This window comes from Balaenoptera ricei, chromosome 9 (assembly GCF_028023285.1).
Source record: "Balaenoptera ricei isolate mBalRic1 chromosome 9, mBalRic1.hap2, whole genome shotgun sequence".
NCBI classification, from domain to species: domain Eukaryota; kingdom Metazoa; phylum Chordata; class Mammalia; order Artiodactyla; family Balaenopteridae; genus Balaenoptera; species Balaenoptera ricei.
The window spans coordinates 1,138,572-1,157,341 of NC_082647.1; the positions used below are offsets into that span (position 1 = coordinate 1,138,572).

General features: G+C 50.2%; 1 protein-coding gene across 1 annotated transcript in view; it reads left to right on the forward strand.

The window, feature by feature from the left end:
* PTPRN2 (protein tyrosine phosphatase receptor type N2) overlaps nt 1-18,770 on the forward strand; it is a 697,051-nt gene that overhangs the window by 622,851 nt on the left and 55,430 nt on the right. Inside the window, 1 exon segment of the mRNA XM_059932932.1 lies at nt 14,158-14,305. Coding sequence (XP_059788915.1) covers nt 14,158-14,305 — 148 coding nt within the window.

Below are 18,770 nucleotides of genomic sequence, written 5' to 3' on the forward strand. Positions count from 1 at the left end.
AAATAGGCATTTTCCAATACTCCACATGAATCTATCCACGTTTGACAGCAGGGTGCAAATATTTTTGAAAGCGAATGAATATTTTATAGGCTCCAGAGCTGCTCATGCATCCCAGGAATAGATTATGCAATATCCCCAAACATCCTGGCGAAGGTGAGAGGGTTGGTAAGGTAGCCAGAGAAAAAAGCGAGGCAGAAAAAAATACAATATATGAGGGTATTCTGCAAGAAATTAAAATTTGTTTAATAGCATAGAAGTCTGCCTTTCCCTCTGCTGAGTGCTCATTCGATTTAAGATTGTAAACAGTAAATATTGTTGAAGAAAACTGTAAAACGAAGCCCTGAGACCCATTTTTCCACATTGGCGGAGCCTCCGTGGTTCCACGTCTCTCAAGGTGACCCTGGCGGTCACTTACGCCCATGTGTCCACCGTGCAGCCTTGGCCTTGGCTCCGGGGCTGAGTCAGAGGCTGAGGGAGCTGGGCCTCTTCTCCAGGCAGGGTTCAGTGGGTGATGCACCCGTCATCCATCCAGGAAGCGTTTCTTGAGCACCTAGGCCGTGCAGGCTCTGCACCAGATGCTGGAGAGGCCATGAGGGGTCAAACAACGGGCTCACTGTCAGCGCCTGGAAACTCATCTTTCCTTTATTTCTTTGCCCTGGTTTTTCCCACTGAGTTGATGGCAGGGACTAAAATACCCAGTTTAGAGCGTCACCCAGTTAGAGCCCGGTGTCCTGTGAACAGGAGAAAGGCAATGTTCAGATTTACAGAAGCTCTGGAAGGTTGGTCTGGCAGGGACGTCGCCTTTAGGGCCTGGGGCGGATCCCACACGTGCTCTGGGCTCACGGTCCTGCTGGAGCCCCACACAGGCTGGAGAAAGCAGCTGGGCGCGAGCTCCGGGTGGTTCTCTGGGAGAACCAGGCTGGAGAAAGCAGCTGGGCTCCCTCCCACACGGCACCCAAGGAGAGCCAGCAGCCGATGACACCTATACAGGTGTGCGCTCTTGTCGTGTCTTAAAAGTCCTTGTTTTCTCACACCTAGTATCATCTTGGTTTCATCTGAATATGTCCGAATGCACTGGGCCTATGTTACTCCAGTGTGCGACTCTCTCAGAGACTGTTTTTTGTGTCATCTGGGAACCAGTCCGTGACTGCTGTGGGAATTTAATACGTGGAACCCAGGTGATCTGAAAGAGCTGATCAGTATTTCCGACCCACCAGGGGAGAATTTGCTCCCCGGGACCGTGACTGCTTACTTCGTGCTTCTGACGTGGCTGCGTTTGTGTTTGGAGATGCACACGTGCTCGCACACCTTTGTATTTCAATAGTTGCCTTATTTGTGTAAGTATATCTAAATATTCCACATTGCTTTAGTTGTTCAATTGATTTTACTTGTTAAGTTTGGGTTAAGCTATTGGCTCGTAGTTTTCCATGGTACTTTGGGCAAACTGATCTTCAGTGAGATTTTGTAGAACAGCTAAGATAAAAACTAGTCTCATCAAATATCTGAACATTTCATCCAGGTAACAAAGCATGAAGATTGTTAGAAATATCAGGGTTGTTGATGGAATTTTCAGATTTCTACCCAGATTTTTGACTTCTGGTGAACTTAGGCTGTGACCTTGTTTCTGAGATGAAATCTTTCCTCACTGTGGTTGTGTGAGGGGTAGGGGGTTTAGACAATTACTAAGTTTGCAGGCGTTGAGGAGAATAAGGAAGAGCAGGCTGGATGACGAAATGAGCGGAATCTGTATTAAACCAACTCAAATCCTCTAATTTGCTCTGTTAGTAAATCCTGGCAGTTCTGCCTGCACTGTTGTTCCCCGAATCCCAGCCCCTGAGCTCCCTTGTGGAATGTCCAGCTGGTGTCCTCAGTCCCTGCCTGGAGCTGGCGTGACCTTTCCAAAGCGTCTTTATCGTCACGTGCCTCTTCTGCGTGAAGCTCCCCGCGGGCTTCACGTTGCTCTTGAGATAAGCCTCAGACCCCTCCCTGTATGAAAGCTGCCCCGGCTTTCAAGCTCCCGTGGCCCCGGCCACCCTGGCCTCCTCTCCGATTCAGAACTGCTGGGCCCATTCCCCCCCAGGACCTTCTCTCTCCTGGAACACACCCACCGTCCTCTGCGCCTCCGGCCCTTCCCATCTTTCAGGAGGAACCTCCCTTCCTGGACTCTTCACACCGCCCTCCACCCCAGTCGCCTTTACATCCTCTTACCACTTACTGTTGTCTGAAGTTATCTTTCTAAATTCTGTTTAGCTGCTTGTGTGTGGTCTGTTCTCCAGCTAAAGCATCAGCCCCGAGAGGACAGTGTTTCCGACCAGCTGCCTGCTGGATCCTCAGAACATACGACATCCCCAGCTCATACGATATGCTTTTGATGAAGGTAGTTGAATGAACAAATAAATGGCCAAACCCACCAACAGATGAGCGGGAGTCTGAAATAACACTGCAACTCCTAACTCTCTCTTCCACAATTAGAGGCGGAATCCAGGTTTCACTCAGAATGCCAGGCAAACCTCTTTTGTCTTCAATTTAAATATAAATAGCTGTACATTTATGGAAATAGGGTATAAGTCTCTTAATTATCTTCCATTGCTTATAAGTATTCACCTTTGTATTTTGCCTATGTTCACATAACCTTAATTTTTAAGATGTTAGATAAGATAATAAGGTTCATCAAATTGCTCATTTAAAATTCTTTGAGCTTCTTGAAAATGACAGCCCGAAAATACGAAGTGAAGTTATTGTTGTCGTTACTATTATCACGTGGCTTCTCTCTCAGCATTTCTGCAGAAGACCTTTGTCACCCTCTCCTACGCACACACCCGAAATTATTTCGCACTGAAGCACCCAGCATGAAACAAACTCTCAGTCGTATAGAAGAACGAGCCTTTCCCTTATTTAGGAAGAGGAGGTGGTAAGGACAAAATTACTTATTTTTTAAAGTTTACTAATTAGAACATTTCTGGAACGGAATGTGTCCATTATTAACATTTTCCACCAGGGTTTCAGTTGTAAGTCTTCATAAAATTGTGATTTTCCTTTTCCATAAATCTATAAATTAAGTCGAGTGCCGGTCACAAAGAGATTTGACGAGCACGTGCTTTAGTGCACGAGGGCCTTTGAGAGCATCTCTCACGGGCACAGCCCTCCATGGAGACGACCTGGAGGCTAGGCTCAGGGGTTCCTGACCCCAGGAAACACCCTGCAGGTCATTCAGAAAACTCTCTGTTACAATCGGTATGCTTTCTTGCAGTTCTGGACTCTTCTAGATTTAGAATACCAAAACTCAAAATTATTATAATAAAAATATAGTAATGGAAGATTCCAATTAGTTAAGCTCTACAAAATAGAGATTTAACTAGTTTTCATGTCCTCTTAACTCACTGCTTGGCGAGGAGTTGCCTTTTCCTTCTCTTCACGCTTCCAAAAGCACATGGGGTGCATGCACCCCGTCTCAGTGCCAAATAGGAGCAAGGAACTTGTTCTCGGGGAAACTGTCCCAGCAGTACTTTGTAAAAACACGTGGTATTCTTTAAGGCAGGGGTCCCCAACCCGTGGGCCACAGACCAGTACCATTCCGTGGCTTGTTATGGACCGGGGCCACACAGCAGGAGGTGAGCGGCGGGCAAGCGAGTGAAGCTTCATCTGTATTTACAGCCGCTCCCCATTGCTCGCGTTACCGCCTGAGCTCCACCTGCTGTCAGATCAGCGGCAGCACTAGATTCTCATAGGAGCGTGGACCCTACTGTGAACTGCGTATGCGAGGGATCTAGGTTGTGTGATCCCTATGAGAATCTAATGCCTGATGATCTGAGGTGGAGCTGAGGCAGTGGTGCTAGCGCTGGGGAGCGGTTGCAAATACAGATCATCATTAGCAGAGAGTTTGACTGCACAGAGGCCATAATAAATCAACCGCTTGCAGACTCATATCAAAATCCTATCAGTGAGTGGCAAGTGAAAACAAGCTCAGGGCTCCCACTGATTCTGCATTATGGTGAGTGGTGTAATTATTTCATTATATGTTACAATGTAATAATAATAGAAATAAAGCGCACAATAAATGTAGTGCCCCTCACCCCATCCGTGGAAAAATTGTCTTCCACGAAACTGGTCCCTGGTGCCAAAAAGGTTGGGGACCGCTGCTTTAAAGCTTTTGTTTGTTTTCTTAGCTCTTCCACGTATTTTATTTTTCAACTAGAAAAAGGATTTTAAACAAAACAAGATAATCCACTGTTCACAGCCTCCAAACCAACGCGGCGTATTCTGTTTCTCCTTCTATGCTGCTTCTCTGTCCTGGGCTTTTCCTTGCTCACTGTCTCTGCCTAAAATGAGTGTTAAGTTGGGGACTTTCTCTTAAAGGCTTTGCATTTGGAAGCATATGAACTTTTCTCTACTATTTTAACAAGTTAAAATCTCTGTCACTGCACAGGCTGCTTGGTTACCACACAAGGAACGGGAGCGCGTTGCTAAATCACACTGAGACAGCGTGAGAACAGTTTTCAGGGGTCGCTGGGCCTGCAAAGATTCTATGCGGTCTTCAAAACAGCTCAGCTTGAGAGACAGAGCTTTCGGAGGAAGGATTTGGAAGAAACGGCATTGATTCACATTTATCAGTGAAGCCAGTTCTGCTGCCCACGCCTGGTGCTTTTTGCTGGTCAATTTCATCTGGTTTTAACCACGTCCCAATTCACTAGGATAAGGGAAGCGGATTGCCCACTGCAAGTTCACGTGGGAGTGCTTCCTCCTCAAAAACAAATTTCCACGGAGGTGATACCTAAAATGTAATAAAAAGAGAAAAGACCGCGTGAATGGTCTTTCATTTATTCTTTCTAATTCCTTTGCTCCCGTTCCTACTCCTTGAGGCTTAGTACACGTGACCCAGAGGCTGGATTCCAAACAGTGCTGACTTTTCCCAAGTGACCGCACGCTGCCAACACAGGGCCGTGCGCTGAGCTGGCCTGGTCTCGGTCTGCGTGTTTTCCTTTTTTTTTTTTAATATGATGTGTGCATAGCTGGTCTGCATCTTAGTCTCCTCGTTTGAAGGCGATAAAGCGCTGCGTGTTTAACTAAATATCCGGTGAGACCAGGAGCCCCACGACAGGTGAGACGTTGGGCATGTTGGGCAGGTGTGAGAACAGAGGGTGAGTCGCCGGGTGCGGAGCTTCATTTGTTATTTTGATTGCAGTCAGATGGTATTTCAAATACAATTGTATGGTTTGTGATTCCATTTCAAGCAAATCTTTCCTAAGCTAAGAAACAGCAAAACTACCCTCTGATCATTTAACCGTATCTGTCCTTCCTTGAGCTTGAACGGGCTACTTTGAATTTCTAATTCCAAATATCTTAGCCTGCCTGATGCATAATATTAATAAATAACATTTAAAATATGCCAGATGCAGCAATCTATAGACAACCAAAATACCTTTTTCATCAAGCCGTTTGCTCTTCCCGCGTCTCTGTGTCCGTATGTGCTAAGCCCAGACAATTAACCCCATCTAATTTCTCCTTTCATCTTTTCATATTTTTTGCTTGGAATTTAAATGTCTTACTTTCGGAATTCAAACATGTAGCATAAACATTTCCCTTTAATGTATTAATGAAGACGGGTGACAATGTTTTTTTTTTTGTTTCGTTTTGTTTTGTTTTTTAATTAATTAATTAATTAATTTTTGGCTGTGTTGGGTCTTCATTTCTGTGCGAGGGCTTTCTCTAGTTGGGGCAAGCGGGGGCCACTCTTCATCGCGGTGTGCGGGCCTCTCACTATCGCGGCCTCTCTTGTTGCGGAGCACAGGCTCCAGATGCGCTGGCTCAGCAGTCGTGGCACATGGGCCTAGTTGCTCCGCGGCATGTGGGATCTTCCCAGACCAGGGCTCGAACCCGTGTCCCCTGGACTGGCAGGCAGACTCCCAACCACTGCGCCACCAGGGAAGCCCCCCAACAATGTTTATTTTTTTAAAGGAAAAAAGGTCATCATCTCCCCAGATGCCAGCAGAAGCGGCTTACTGCTGCTTTTAAAAGCATTCATCTGACTCTACCTGATTTTAAAGCACCAACCTATGGTCCCCTCACAAGGAAAGGAAACGTAAATGGCTGTATTCTTATTCTAACAAAAGGTTTGATTGTTGTAATAGGCACCCAAACAGAGAAGGGAATAGAGACAACACTTTCCTAATAATAATTGGATCTTCCAAAAACCCACCTTCCTTTACTACACGTGCTCCTCAGCGGAAGAAGCTTGTTTCTGGCAGCATCATTGTGAAATGAACTTTTGCTGGGACAGTTTCTACTTGTTTCATGTCTAAAGACTCACAAAGCAATAGAAGTCTCCAAAGATCTGTGCAGACATGGTTTGATGTTGACATTACTGGTTTCCGTCTGTATTGATCAATGCGACATGGTGCCAACTGGATCTTAGTTTGCTTGTTTTCAGCAATGGTCCACCATCCTTATGGGTTCTAGTATTTTGTGTTAAAAGCTTATTTTCATTATTCTCTTTAATAAGTCCTCTTGCCACTCCCAGTATGTCACCCTCTCATTGCTAGTGGTAAGAGATGCCAGAATACATCATTTCTGTGCCTTTTAACAGAGCTAAAACCGTGTTGTCCACCAGGGCTCTCGCGGCCACTCCACGTGGGTTTGGTTGAGCACTTTGGCAGCCGGGATCCCAGCTCCGCGGGCTGGATTCAAACGAACTTGCACAGCTCTCCAGACCCATCCTCCCAGCATTCAGAGGCGGACAGCAGCACGCCTGTCCTGCAGCACGGAGGCGGCCAGGGGGGCCGCGGAGCCAGGTGCCCTCGGCTGTTCTTAGAGCAATCATGGTCCGAAGCCCTTGTTGCATGTGGTGAAATAGAAGATTTTAGTAAGTGGGATTCTTTCCTTGTGACCCTGAAAACTGATCCTTGATGTTGACACTAGTAAAATGGTGCCCGTGAAACAGTCCAGATCCCGACATGATCTGAGGTGCCAGGGCACAGCCCCACACAGCATCACGAGCTCTTTCCACACCAGAAATCAGCAGTTCAACTTCACGTCCATCATCTCCTAAACTGGCATTTCCAGTGACTCCTCGAGACTGGTCAGGAAATGCCTCCCTCTTAAACCATCGACGAGAAGCACGTAGAAGGGACGAGCTCCAGGACCAGCCCTGATGCACGCGGTGAGGAAACTGCGGGTTTGTTAGAAGGACCTCTGTCCCTTGTAGATCGGAAGCAGTGCTGAAACCACGAACTATGTACTTAGCGGCATTGCTTCTCATCCCTTTAATAGTATCCGGGAAGGTTGGCCACACCGACAACAACGTCTGTCCATGGTGACGCCCCTCAAATTCTACACCCAAGCTGCGGTCGGCGGCTGCTGTTTGTGGAGACTTAACGTATCATATTTCATTAGACAATGGTGAATGTCCCCAGAACTGTGTAGTCCCAGAACATAGAAGAGACATTAAGAAATTTTCTAATGAGAATCACCATCCCTTCCATCTGTATATACTTTATAGTTACAAAGTATAGTTGATACATTAACTCAGTCAAGCATCAGAACCACCTTAGAAATATGTACTATGATTCCCGTTTTTATGTAGCAGTAAATTAAGGGTCAGTGAGATTAGATGGTTTGCCCTAAAAGTCGTTGTGTGGGGACTAAACCTTTTTGTTTATCACATCGTTCAGAAGTCTTTCAAAATCGAGCCAAATGCCTTCTCCATTTTATTAGAGTTGCCTTCCTATTGGAAAAGCTCCCTTAGGCATTCACAAAGACTCTGTGAGTGATGGGTAAAATTAATCTCCCAAACACACAAAGTGCTCCTGTGATTAACAAAACTCTATTATGCTCCATAACCCAAATGCTCCGTATTCCTAGGAATTGCTTTCTTGACCTGAAGATGCTGAAAATTTGATCAGAAAACAGTGCAGAATATATTTGAGTGATATTAACAAATTGTGGACACACATCTCCACCTTATAATGGCAGTAACACTTTTCTTCCACAGGTTTGGGATTCTGTGTAAAATGATTCCATTAAACGTGGAAGCCAGTGGTTTGTTCAACACACGAGAGCATTTCCTGAAAAGTCATCAGGTGGCACATGGTCCTCCTGGCCCAGAAACAGTTGGTCATTTTCCTACCCAAACGGTCTAATTGTGTGGGCTAGAAAAGGGGATGTGAGCTGGGGAGCTGGAAGGATAAAGTCAGAAATGAGAGGCAGATTAAAGAGGAAAACCTTAGACTGAGTCAATAGCTCATAAAATAGGTCTTGTGAAAGCTGACGCCATCCTCAAGGAGCAAGAAACTCAGAAGAAAGGCAGGTCCATCTTCAGCCTGTTGTAAATGATGTTGTTGCGTGGTCGGGGGTCACGAGGTCAGTGTCAGCCGGTTTGGCTACAAACTTGGAAAGCCCATATTCTGAAACCTCGGGATATGGGGATTATCTTTATGCAAGTACATCAAACCTAGGCCCTTGAAAAGTATCCCAGTTCAAGAAGGTTTTAGAAACCTTTGCACTCAGGGCTCATCTGGAATTAGCTCGAGTGAAACTCCCCTGACAGATTCCAGGAGCATGGAAACACAACGCTATGTCCTTCCAGCCAAGAGCCCTTTGGAATCCCCACCCCGTCACCCAAAATCTAGCTGAGTGTAGTGAGTAACTCTTCAAGATTAAAGACTTCCTTCCTTCCAAACGTTCTTTAAGAACTGGGGTAGCTGTCATAACTCATCTGTATAAGCTCTTCAAATTGAACCAACTGGTGCTGAGCCCTGACTCCACTTGACAGAGGTCTTCTGAATGTACATGGCAGGGGATCCCCTTCACCTGGCTGACCCCCCCCCCCCCCGCCCCGCTACAGTGCTGGTGATTCGTCGTGCTCTGCTCTGTGTATCCCGGAGCTTCCTCTGTGCAGGGTGATGATGTTGGTGTAAGACGGGTCCCTAACCCCCAGGAGCTCACGACCCATGGGGAAGACAGGGTCCTTACACTAGTGACAGCGCATGGAACGTCCCCAATGAGGGCCACTCGTTGAGGGCACAGGGGTCCACAGAAGCGTCTCAGGGAGACAGCGCCAGACCTGGACCCTGAGGATGGTTAAGACCAAAAAAGGAGGAGAGTCTGGGAGAAGAGCTTTCCGACCTGTGGCTGCTCCTCCAAATCTGTGAGACCGCCATGACCTTGGGGCTGTCACTGGAACGTTAGGACACGGAACCACCCATTCGACATGAATTGTGAAGCTGTTCGTTGGCTAACTCGGAAAGGAAGAAGGCAGCAGGAAATATTTAATGAAACATTCCGAAGTCCTTTGGTAAATTTTGGGGCAGTTCTTCCAAGTTTCAGAAGATTCAATGGCAAACTTTTTGGCATGCCAGTTATCAATATACAATTTTTATCTGGAACACAAATTTCTTACAGAATTTTGCAGGCTATGATCAATCATTCAACACGTATTGACTGTGTGCTAAGTGCATGCGACACGGGCCCCACCCTGAACAAGTGATCTCGTGAGAGGAGGGAGGGCCTTGTGCCCACAAAGCAGACGGGGATCCACGTCACGGAAATGCAGTTTTTCAACTAGCGTCTGAGGCGGGGGGTGGGTTGTAGGAAAGCAAGATCAGAGAAGGCAGTGACGGGCGTGAAGGCGGAGGACGCATCTGTACTGACCTGGACTTCTGGGTAGATTCATGGCAGAACAATCAGCGTGAAGAAAGCGTCCAGAATGATGGTGACGGGGGAGGGTTCAAACAGTGGGACATGTTCTTATTGGGACGGAGTAGCAGGTTAGTAAAGTGAAGTCTGGACAAAGGATAGTGCTATCTGGGCACCACTGGTGGCTTTTGAAGCAGGTGGTATTGTGACCAGAAATGCCAGCCTGTGAAGGAACCAGAAAGGGGATGTGAGGGAGGTTGTAGTGAGGAGGCCACGGCAGCAGGAGGACACCAGCGGTTCTGTGTCTATAAGACCCTCATCTCAGCATCTTTTCAACTTAAATAAGAAAATTCTATAATATCGATGTCGTCCAAAGCTTAAGCAACGGTTGTCAGAACAGAAAAAAAAAAAGCAGCTCACACATGTGCCAGGAATGGTGGAGTTTATCACAGGCCTTACAGTTTAGCTCCAGGTGGAGAAGTTATCAGCAGCTTCTGTTTTCATTCTGCTTTCTTTCATTTTCTACATGTGTTATATATGGAATAAAAAGTTACAGTTTATTTTTTTTTAAAACTAAGCCCTCCTCCCATTCCTACCACACCACCCCCCTCTCTCTCTCTCTCTCACACACACACACACACACACACACACACACACGTTAAATGAAAGTATTTTAAATGTCAGCTTTTAGAACACCTACAGTCTGGGGGAAGAACGTGCATAATGTTTAAATTTCATGTTAACTTACCTAATTATTCCAGGAGGTGATGGTGTCTGGGGAGGATCACTACACCTGTTCTCACATCCTTGAAGAGAAGGGGCCTCATAGTATTGAGTTATGGTGGCAGGTTTTGTATTTGTATAAAACACGTTATTTTACTACCAAGGCCTAGCTTCCTGACAGACAACATGAAACATACTCTCATGTCTCAGAAGAAAAACATCTAATCCACAAACATAAAGAGCAAAAGCTCCTCAGACGTGGATGGGAATTATGTCCATTTAATACAGTGAACGATGTTTTGTAAAAATACTAATAGAAAAACAAAGAACAGGTCAAATTGAAATGACCAGAGCAGGGCAAACACAGACTATTGTAGTAATACATGCTGAGAGGATGAAAAATTTATCAGTTTTAATATAATCAAGTGTATCTTTAGATGAGTTACTTCTCAATGAAAAAAAGTAATAATGTTCATAACTACTGTTTCCTCCCTGTGTCACTCAAGCTTGCATACTAGAGTCCCAGTTTATACTTCTTGCCATAAATTTAGAAATTCAAGTGAACTTCCAGCACGATTTCACTTTCCATAGTTAAGATAAATAGGAAAATTTAAACAGCTGCAGTTTACAGGAATTAAGATAATATCCGATGCCCCTTTTGCGGACAACATTTGAGACCTGATTAAACCTGCCAAGGTTTATCATTTTAGAATCCATCACATTTTATTGAAAGAAGCTCATTCGTTCATGATGGATTTTGTGAACAGAGGAGTATTTTCCAAAGAAAAGTGAGGATCCCAAATCATTTTGCCAGGAACCGTTTTACATCCATTTGTAAGACTGTACATTAACGAGTCTTGGGGACAGTAACCACAGAAGCACTGAGACTGTACACTTTACCCAGAACTACCCCCTCCTTCCCGGGGACCCCCGCACACACCTTTTTTTGTAAATTTTTCTATTTATTATTTTTTTATTATTTTTTTGTTTTTGGCTGTGTTGGGTCTTCGTTTCTGTGCGAGGGCTTTCTCCAGTTGCGGCAAGCGGGGGCCACTCTTCATCGCGATGCGCAGGCCTCTCACTATCGCGGCCTCTCTTGTTGCGGAGCACAGGCTCCAGACGCGCAGGCTCAGTAGTTGTGGCTCACGGGCCCAGTTGCTCCGCGGCATGTGGGATCTTCCCAGACCAGGGCTCGAACCCGTGTCCCCTGCATTGGCAGGCAGATTCTCAACCACTGCGCCACCAGAGAAGCCCCACACACCATATTTTCAGCTAGATAATAAGCTAGTTGGTATTTCCCCAAACTTAAGTGTCATCCTTATTAGGGTAACTTTGGTACAAGAAATATGTATCTGCTATTCCATAATGATTGTCCCAAAAGAAAGCAGTCTGTGGTTTACATTTTCTAGATTGTGCCCTTAAGTTTGCTTCTTCCCCACCCAAAGAAACCGGTGAGCTGTGTGGGCACCAGGGGCTGGCGGTGGCCGGGGACTTAGAACTGCTGCGATGTTTCCGGTCCTGACGAGGGTGAGCTTCTGAGGCTCATGGTCTGTCCCTGAAAAGGGGTTCATGGTCACAGTCTCGGTCTTCTGCATAAAAGGCCATCTGCCGGTTCCCTAAGCGGCTGGAGCAGGGGGCTGAGGGATATGTGACCGTCACCCAGGGCCCCGTCGCTGGCCCTCCCGGAGCCACACCTGCCAGGGGGGCCCTCAGCTGCTGGGCCAGGCAGCCCCGAGGGTGACTTCTCCCCTGGAACATGGCGCACCAGGCCCCTGGCTTCCGAGCTCTGGTTCAGCTCACGCACATTGATACACCAGCCAGACCAACGTGGACAGAGTCGGTGTCTGTTGAGTGAATAAAACAAAACAGTTCAGGTCGCTATAGTCAGCGTTTCCCTGAGAAGTGTGGGACCCCAGCGCGACTGTCTGGTGGAGTTTCCTTCCTTTTCCCGTGCCTCTCTGTCCCCTGGCGTGGGTGCCGATGAGCTGGGGCGGCCAAGGGCAGTGGGGGGGATGATCCGAGCCGGGAGGTCAGCTGGAGTGAGTGGACGAGGGGGCTGGCGGGGGGTCGGGGTGATGTGGAACGGGTGCAAGCTTTGGCCAGACGTCGGGGTGCCTGACCGCTGGAGACCTGGCCTCGTGTGTGCGTGTGTGTTTCATTTTGCTGTGCGGGCATAGTTGAAAACCCACACGCAAGATATTAGAGGATGAGACCACTATTTCCCCACTATTTCCTTTGGGCACAACAAAGCCACCTGGGTTGGTCCTTTGAAATGCTTTCCTTAAAATCACGGTCATTTCTGGACTGAACAGATCAATAAGGTGAGTAGGCAGGACTGGCTCGGGCGTCTTTGTGGAGGGAACGTTCTGGAGGCCTTTGTTTCCCCATCCAGTTCTCCTAGTATCGCTGCCCACAGACAAGTGCCTGACAAATTAAGATCAGAGCAGCTGTGGGTCAAATACTTGGTTTGTTGTTTTTGTTTTCTAACACCGCCAGCCACGTGACGCTGCGCACATCAGAGAAGCCCAGTGTCTTAAATGCATCACCCCTGGTGGGTTCAGAAAAGCCAGGCAATTTCAAGAAAAATGACTTCTGTGCCAACAGAAACGGGAGCGGGGGCAGCCCCAGCGAAGGCCCCGTCTGAGCTCCCTGCCCTCGAGTGTGTGGCGAGTGGCAGGACTGTCGTCACCGCTGGCGACACCTGTGCCCCCTCCCTGCACCGGGGCCTGTGCACATAGTCAGCCCTCACGTGGGGAGTAAACGGCAGCCCCTCCTGGGGTCCCCCCAGGGTCCCCACCCCTCCTGGCTGCCCCCACCGGGACCCCTGGCGGAGCGCCTGGCCCAGGCTCTGGAGGATCTTGGGAGGGTGTGGTTTCCGTTTCTGTCCAAGAGAAACCACTGGGACACGATTTTGCTTGGATACATACAATAGTTTTCAAACAGTGTGTTCCCTCCTTTTCATTGAAAATATTTCAAGCAATTATTGCAACATAGTGTCTGTTGGTAACCAGTGGTTCCCTGAGATGGGGAAAAAGAAAGTGAGACCGAGTGCAGAACATGACTTACTGAGATGCTTTCTCAGACTGAAGTTACTAGCAAACACGTTTCTGTTGGCCCTGTCTTCTAACCCAGCTCCAGCTCGCTTCCTCCGTGCAGCACTGTGGTAGCTTCTTCGTGCTTCTGAGCACGTTCCTTCTTTGCTGCAGGGAGCAGGGTCCTCCTGTCCGTGTTTCCACGCACAGAGGCAGGGCCTGCAGACCCGGCTCCCAAACCTCCCTCACTCCTTACTTCAGAGCCTGGATGCCCCAGCCAGACATTCAGGGCCCCTCGGCTCTCTGTCCCCGGCCGCACCGGACACACCTGCACGCGCGCCCGCCCCTCCCCCGCACCGTGTTACACCTCTCCCCACTAAGTGCGGCACCATAAGCTTACCTCCCTGACTGCGCCCATCCCGTGACCTCGCTCCTGGCTGGACACACCTCCCACCTCTGGGCTGGCGCATCAGCCCTGGTCTGCAGCGTGTGCGTCTGTTTTCACGGTGGCCGGGTGTTCTCACCGCCCCCCTTGGCACCGTGGTAAACGCATCGTGACCACCTTTGGACCAACCACCAAACCACGGGGCAGCCTTTGCCGCACCCCCTGCGTCTGGTTAGTCCTCGGCCCTGTACCAGCCCCCGAGCCAGCCCTACCCCCCCTCAGCAGGTGAACTGTGGGCTGCACCCCGTGGGCCGCCCGGCGTCCCCGTCACCGCCAGGGGCCCGCGCCCTCCCGGCTGGCGCCCCTGACTCTCGCTCTCCGTTCCAGGCCTACATGGAGGACCACCTGAAGAACAAGAACCGCCTGGAGAAGGAGTGGGAGGCTCTGTGTGCCTACCAGGCCGAGCCCAACAGCTCGCTCGTGGCCCAGAGGGAGGAGAACGTGCCCAAGAACCGCTGCCCCGCAGTGCTGACCTGTACGTACCGCCCGGGGCTCTGGCCGGGAGGGCGGCCGGCGGTGGTGGGGATGAGCTGCGCCCGCCCCCCGGGACTTCCCGCTGCGCTCAGGTGGCTGCAGCGCCCTCCCCTCCTGCCCGTCTGCCCTCTCTGCCAGCAAACGTCCTCCCACTTTATTTTTTTTATTTTATTGAGGTGTAGTTGATTTACAATGTCATGTTAGTTTCAGATGTACAGCAAAGTGATTCAGTTATACATGGATAGATAGATAAATAGACAGATAGATAGATGATATATAGATAGATGATAGATAGATGATAGATGATAGATAGGTGATGGATAGATGATAGGCAGATAGATAGATGATAGATAAATAAATAGATATTCTTTTTCAGATTCTTTTCCCTTACAGGTTATTGCAAAATACTGGGTAGGGTTCCCTGTGCTATACAGCAGGTCCTTGTTGGTGATCTGTTTTATATATGGCAGTGTGTACATGTCAATCACATGCTCCTAATTTATCCCCCCACCTTCCCCTCTGGTAACCTTAAGTGTGTTTTCTATGTCTGTGGGTCTGTTTCTGTTTTGTAAATAAGTTCATTTGGGTCATATTTTAGATTCCACATGTAAGTGATATGATATGGCATTTGTCTTTCTCTGTTTGAGTTACTTCACTTAGTATGATGGTGTCTGGGTCCATCCATTCGTCTCACGTAAAGGGCAGGGAGACCACCACCCTTTGAGCCGGCCCCCGACAGCGGCCTCGGAACACAGAACCGTTTCTTCCTTTTGGCCTCGCGGCCGAGTCCTGGAGCCACGGGCGGGAGTACAGATGCCGCGAGCCCCGGTTGTTGCTCTGGGATCTGAGGCTTGCTTCTGAGCCCTCGGGGTCTCATTCTCGCCCGTACTTGGGCTCACACCGTCGTCCTTGAGTACTTAGGGCCGTGAGGAGTTGACAGGCAGTCACGTGGGCCGGGCAGGCTGTGGGCACAGCATGAGCAGACACAGGTGCCCCAGCAGCCTTCAACCCGACAGTGTGTCACCGACATCGCCAGGAGTCACTGCCAGGAGATGGGGACACAGGAAGGTACCAGCCCTGCAGTCTCACACTGTGTGAGGTGACAAGTGACCTACAGGTGCGGAGGCCCACGGAGCACTAAAGGGAGGGGCGGGCCAAGTCTGCGTCTTCCCACCCACCTGCAGCTCCTCTCCTCCTGTCACTTAACTAGAGACACCGGCCTCCTGTGTCCTAGCAGGTTCCAGGCCGGTCTGGGCTGTGGTTACTACACATCCCCCTGCAGGGGGAGGGGACCTGGGGAGTGTCTGTGACCAAAGCGTCTGACGTAAATGCCGACTGTCTTGGTAACGGAAGACGGGAGAGATGCGTGCAGACCTCACACATGACAGGAGGAACTCTGTGGGCTGACGTTTTCGAGGGCTCAGCAAAGCCACACTGGGTCTCCCAGGCAAGACCAGCCCCCTCGCAGGGAAGCACGCCCGGGGTCACAAGCCCCGTCCCAGCCCTGTGGAGCCAGTGGGGGACCAGCCTGGCACCACCCAAAGGGGCGGCCGGGCTCCCATCGCGCCGCCCCCCTGGCCTGGGAGATGCAGCAGCAGACGTCCTGTCTCGTAGTAAGTGGCAGCGACTCCACGCCGGCTCACAGGACAGCGAGAGCAAAGATACACTCCTGTGCCGCTTTAGACCCTAGCCTGGGAATTACACACCTTTGTAAAACCTTAACACGCTGCTTCTGGGTGTAAGTTTTTTCTAACTGTTTAGTCAGTGTTCAGACTAGTTCCGTGATGTCTGAGGGCCTTTTCCCTAAAGAGCTCTAAAAATAGGAGCTGTTGCGATTTATAAGTTTTCCATTTAGAAGAAAAGCCAGTAACTGACACATATTTATTAAGCACCTACTTGTGCCAAGAGCTGCTGACAGACACTGGGTCATCCAGTCAACCAAGCTTGGCCACTGTCCTCAGAGAGGATCCAGATTAGGGGGTGCAGGGGTGTTCCAACTACGCCCTAAATAATGAGGTGTTGGGGGCAGACGGACCGTCAGCCCGGGTCCAGCGTGCTCCCAGGCCAGGCTTCCTCGGGTGGCAGGCCCTGTAGGGTAAATACCCAAGTTCAAAGCAGCCCTTCCACAGAGCCAACCACGGCACGGCACATTCCCGTCCACGCACCCTGCAGCCCGGCCGGCCGCTGGGCTCCGTCGGTGCCGAGTCAGCGATGGGTCCACAGGCCAGGACCTCGGGCACGTAGGGCGTCCTGTCTTCAGCCTTGGGGGTGGTGCTTCAGCCCCGCGGGGACCAGGGCCCTGGAGCCCTTGGACCAGAGCCTCGGGCCTGCCATACATGGGCCGGAGCCAGGGCTCTGAAGAGGAAGCGCCTTCTTGGCTGGACTCTGGCGCTGGGCGTTAGAGAGAGGCCGCTGATCTTGACCGGCGCGGCCGTCCCAGAGCCTGACCTAGCTTCTCGCCTGTCCGGGGTCCTGCAGGAAGTAGGGGCCAGTACCCTGCGGAGACAAGTGGGCAGATGGAGCCTCCCCAGAGGCACAGGTCCAGTCCCAGCAAGTGCGGCCCCGCCTTTGTCCTCCACACTCCTGCCTCCTTAACTGTTAGAGGAAATCCTGTCATCAGATCTCCACCGGCGTCCCTTCCCAGGCAGGACCCTCCGGCGATGGCATCACTGAAACTCTTGCTGGTCTCGCCAAACTCCACCAGGGAGAACCGCCGCCTCTTCCTGAAACCTGCTTCGTATTTTCTGGCTGTTCACTCCTTATGGCACAGAGACGGTCCGCGGTGGAGCGTAGGGGGTTGACAGGGTGGCCTCCGCATGCCCCGCTCCCTGAAGCCGATGTCGACACCCCAGCCCGGGACAGCGTCGTGCGTCCGACGTGCTCCCCGCAGCACCCACGTGTCACTCAGCCTCACTCAGGGCTCGGGATGGAAACCCCGGGGCCACCTCTCTCTGCATTTGCTCCTTTTGCCGTGTCCTCTCCCGTCACCTCCAGCGAGGCCCCTCATTTCTGGATCTGACGGTACTGGCCCGCTCTGCTCCCCCCTACCCCTGGCTGGACCCCACCTTCCCGCCTCTACTTCCCTCCTTGAACCAGCTCTGCTCCTGCCCCGCTTCTCCTCATGTCCATCCTCCACCCGGGAGAGGGGAGCGATTGCCTGCCTCCCTGGGCGGCGTCCCCCGGGCCACCCACCTGGACCCCGCCCAGCCCGGCAGAGTGCAGCCTCCCCTCCTCCCACCCCCTCCACGTCTTTGCTCGTCTGCTGCCCCCGAAGCGTCTCTCCCCCCACCTCCCCCAACACGAGGGCCGTTCCAGCTGAGGCTGGAAGACGTCCCAGTTGGCAGTTTGGTGGGAAATTCAAAAGCGGCCGGGCTAGCGACTTTCCCATCCCTGACAGCCCGGAGATTCTAGCTACACGTGAATTGTCTTTCAAAGGAGAAGGCAACTAGCATTCATGAGATGTTGGCTGGCCCTGTGCTAGGTCTAATTATATAGCTCAGAAGTTTAAAGAATTTAATTTTTAAATTCTATTTTTTTTTTTTTGCATTTTTAAAAAGAATTATGCAATATTCCGCTCATCTGTTTTTTAAATTAAAAACAGGAATATGATGCTATTTTGGTGTGCCATCTTAAACAAAAAAATGTTTGTGATTCTGAGTTATAATAACAAGAGAGAGACATAGAGACACGGGGATACTTAGAGATGAAACCAGAGAGAATGTAAGGCCGAAGACACAGGTACGTGAAGATGGACAGAAGGATGTGTGACGCCGTTTCTCGCAGTTCAGCCTTTTAGGGCGTTGCTGCTGACCAGCTCGCAGCTCGGCCCCCAGCCTTGCCGGGCACACGGGCCGGGGGAGGGTCAGAGCGACTCTGGCCCGGCTCTTCCCAGAAGCCACATCACCTGGTGGCACCAGGCTTCGGCCACGTGTGACAGAGAGGTCAGCGGCCAGGCTGCGCACATCGAGTGCGGCCCCCGAGCGCCCCGGGCTGCCCCCCAACCCTCCTGCCTCCCCCCCCCCCCCCGTCGGACAGATGAGGGTGCTGGAGTTCGAGCCCGGGTGCCCTGTGCTGACAGGACGCCACCCCCCTTCTGCTTTTGTGGACTCACCTGAGACTTTTTTGAGTCGGGAACATGAACACGGATTTCGAACGTCCACAGAAGGAAAGTCTAGAATACATCCAAGGCCCACGGTACTTGACAAAGCATCGCTTCCCTTGAAACACACAGAAAACAATCTATTTCCAAACCTTTGGTTTCCGTTTTTTTCCCAACTCCCAGCAGAATCCCCGCAGTGAGTAGTCTGGTTTGGTCACATCTGAGTGACCTGCTTAGCCTCTAGCCATCAGTCGTGGGAAATTCTAGATCCAACAAGCAAGCAGGATTTTCTTCCCCTCACATAAAACGGCTGCCTGAGAAAGTCAAGTGTCCAGATAAGTTGCTGGCTTGGCTGTCTTTTTGTCAC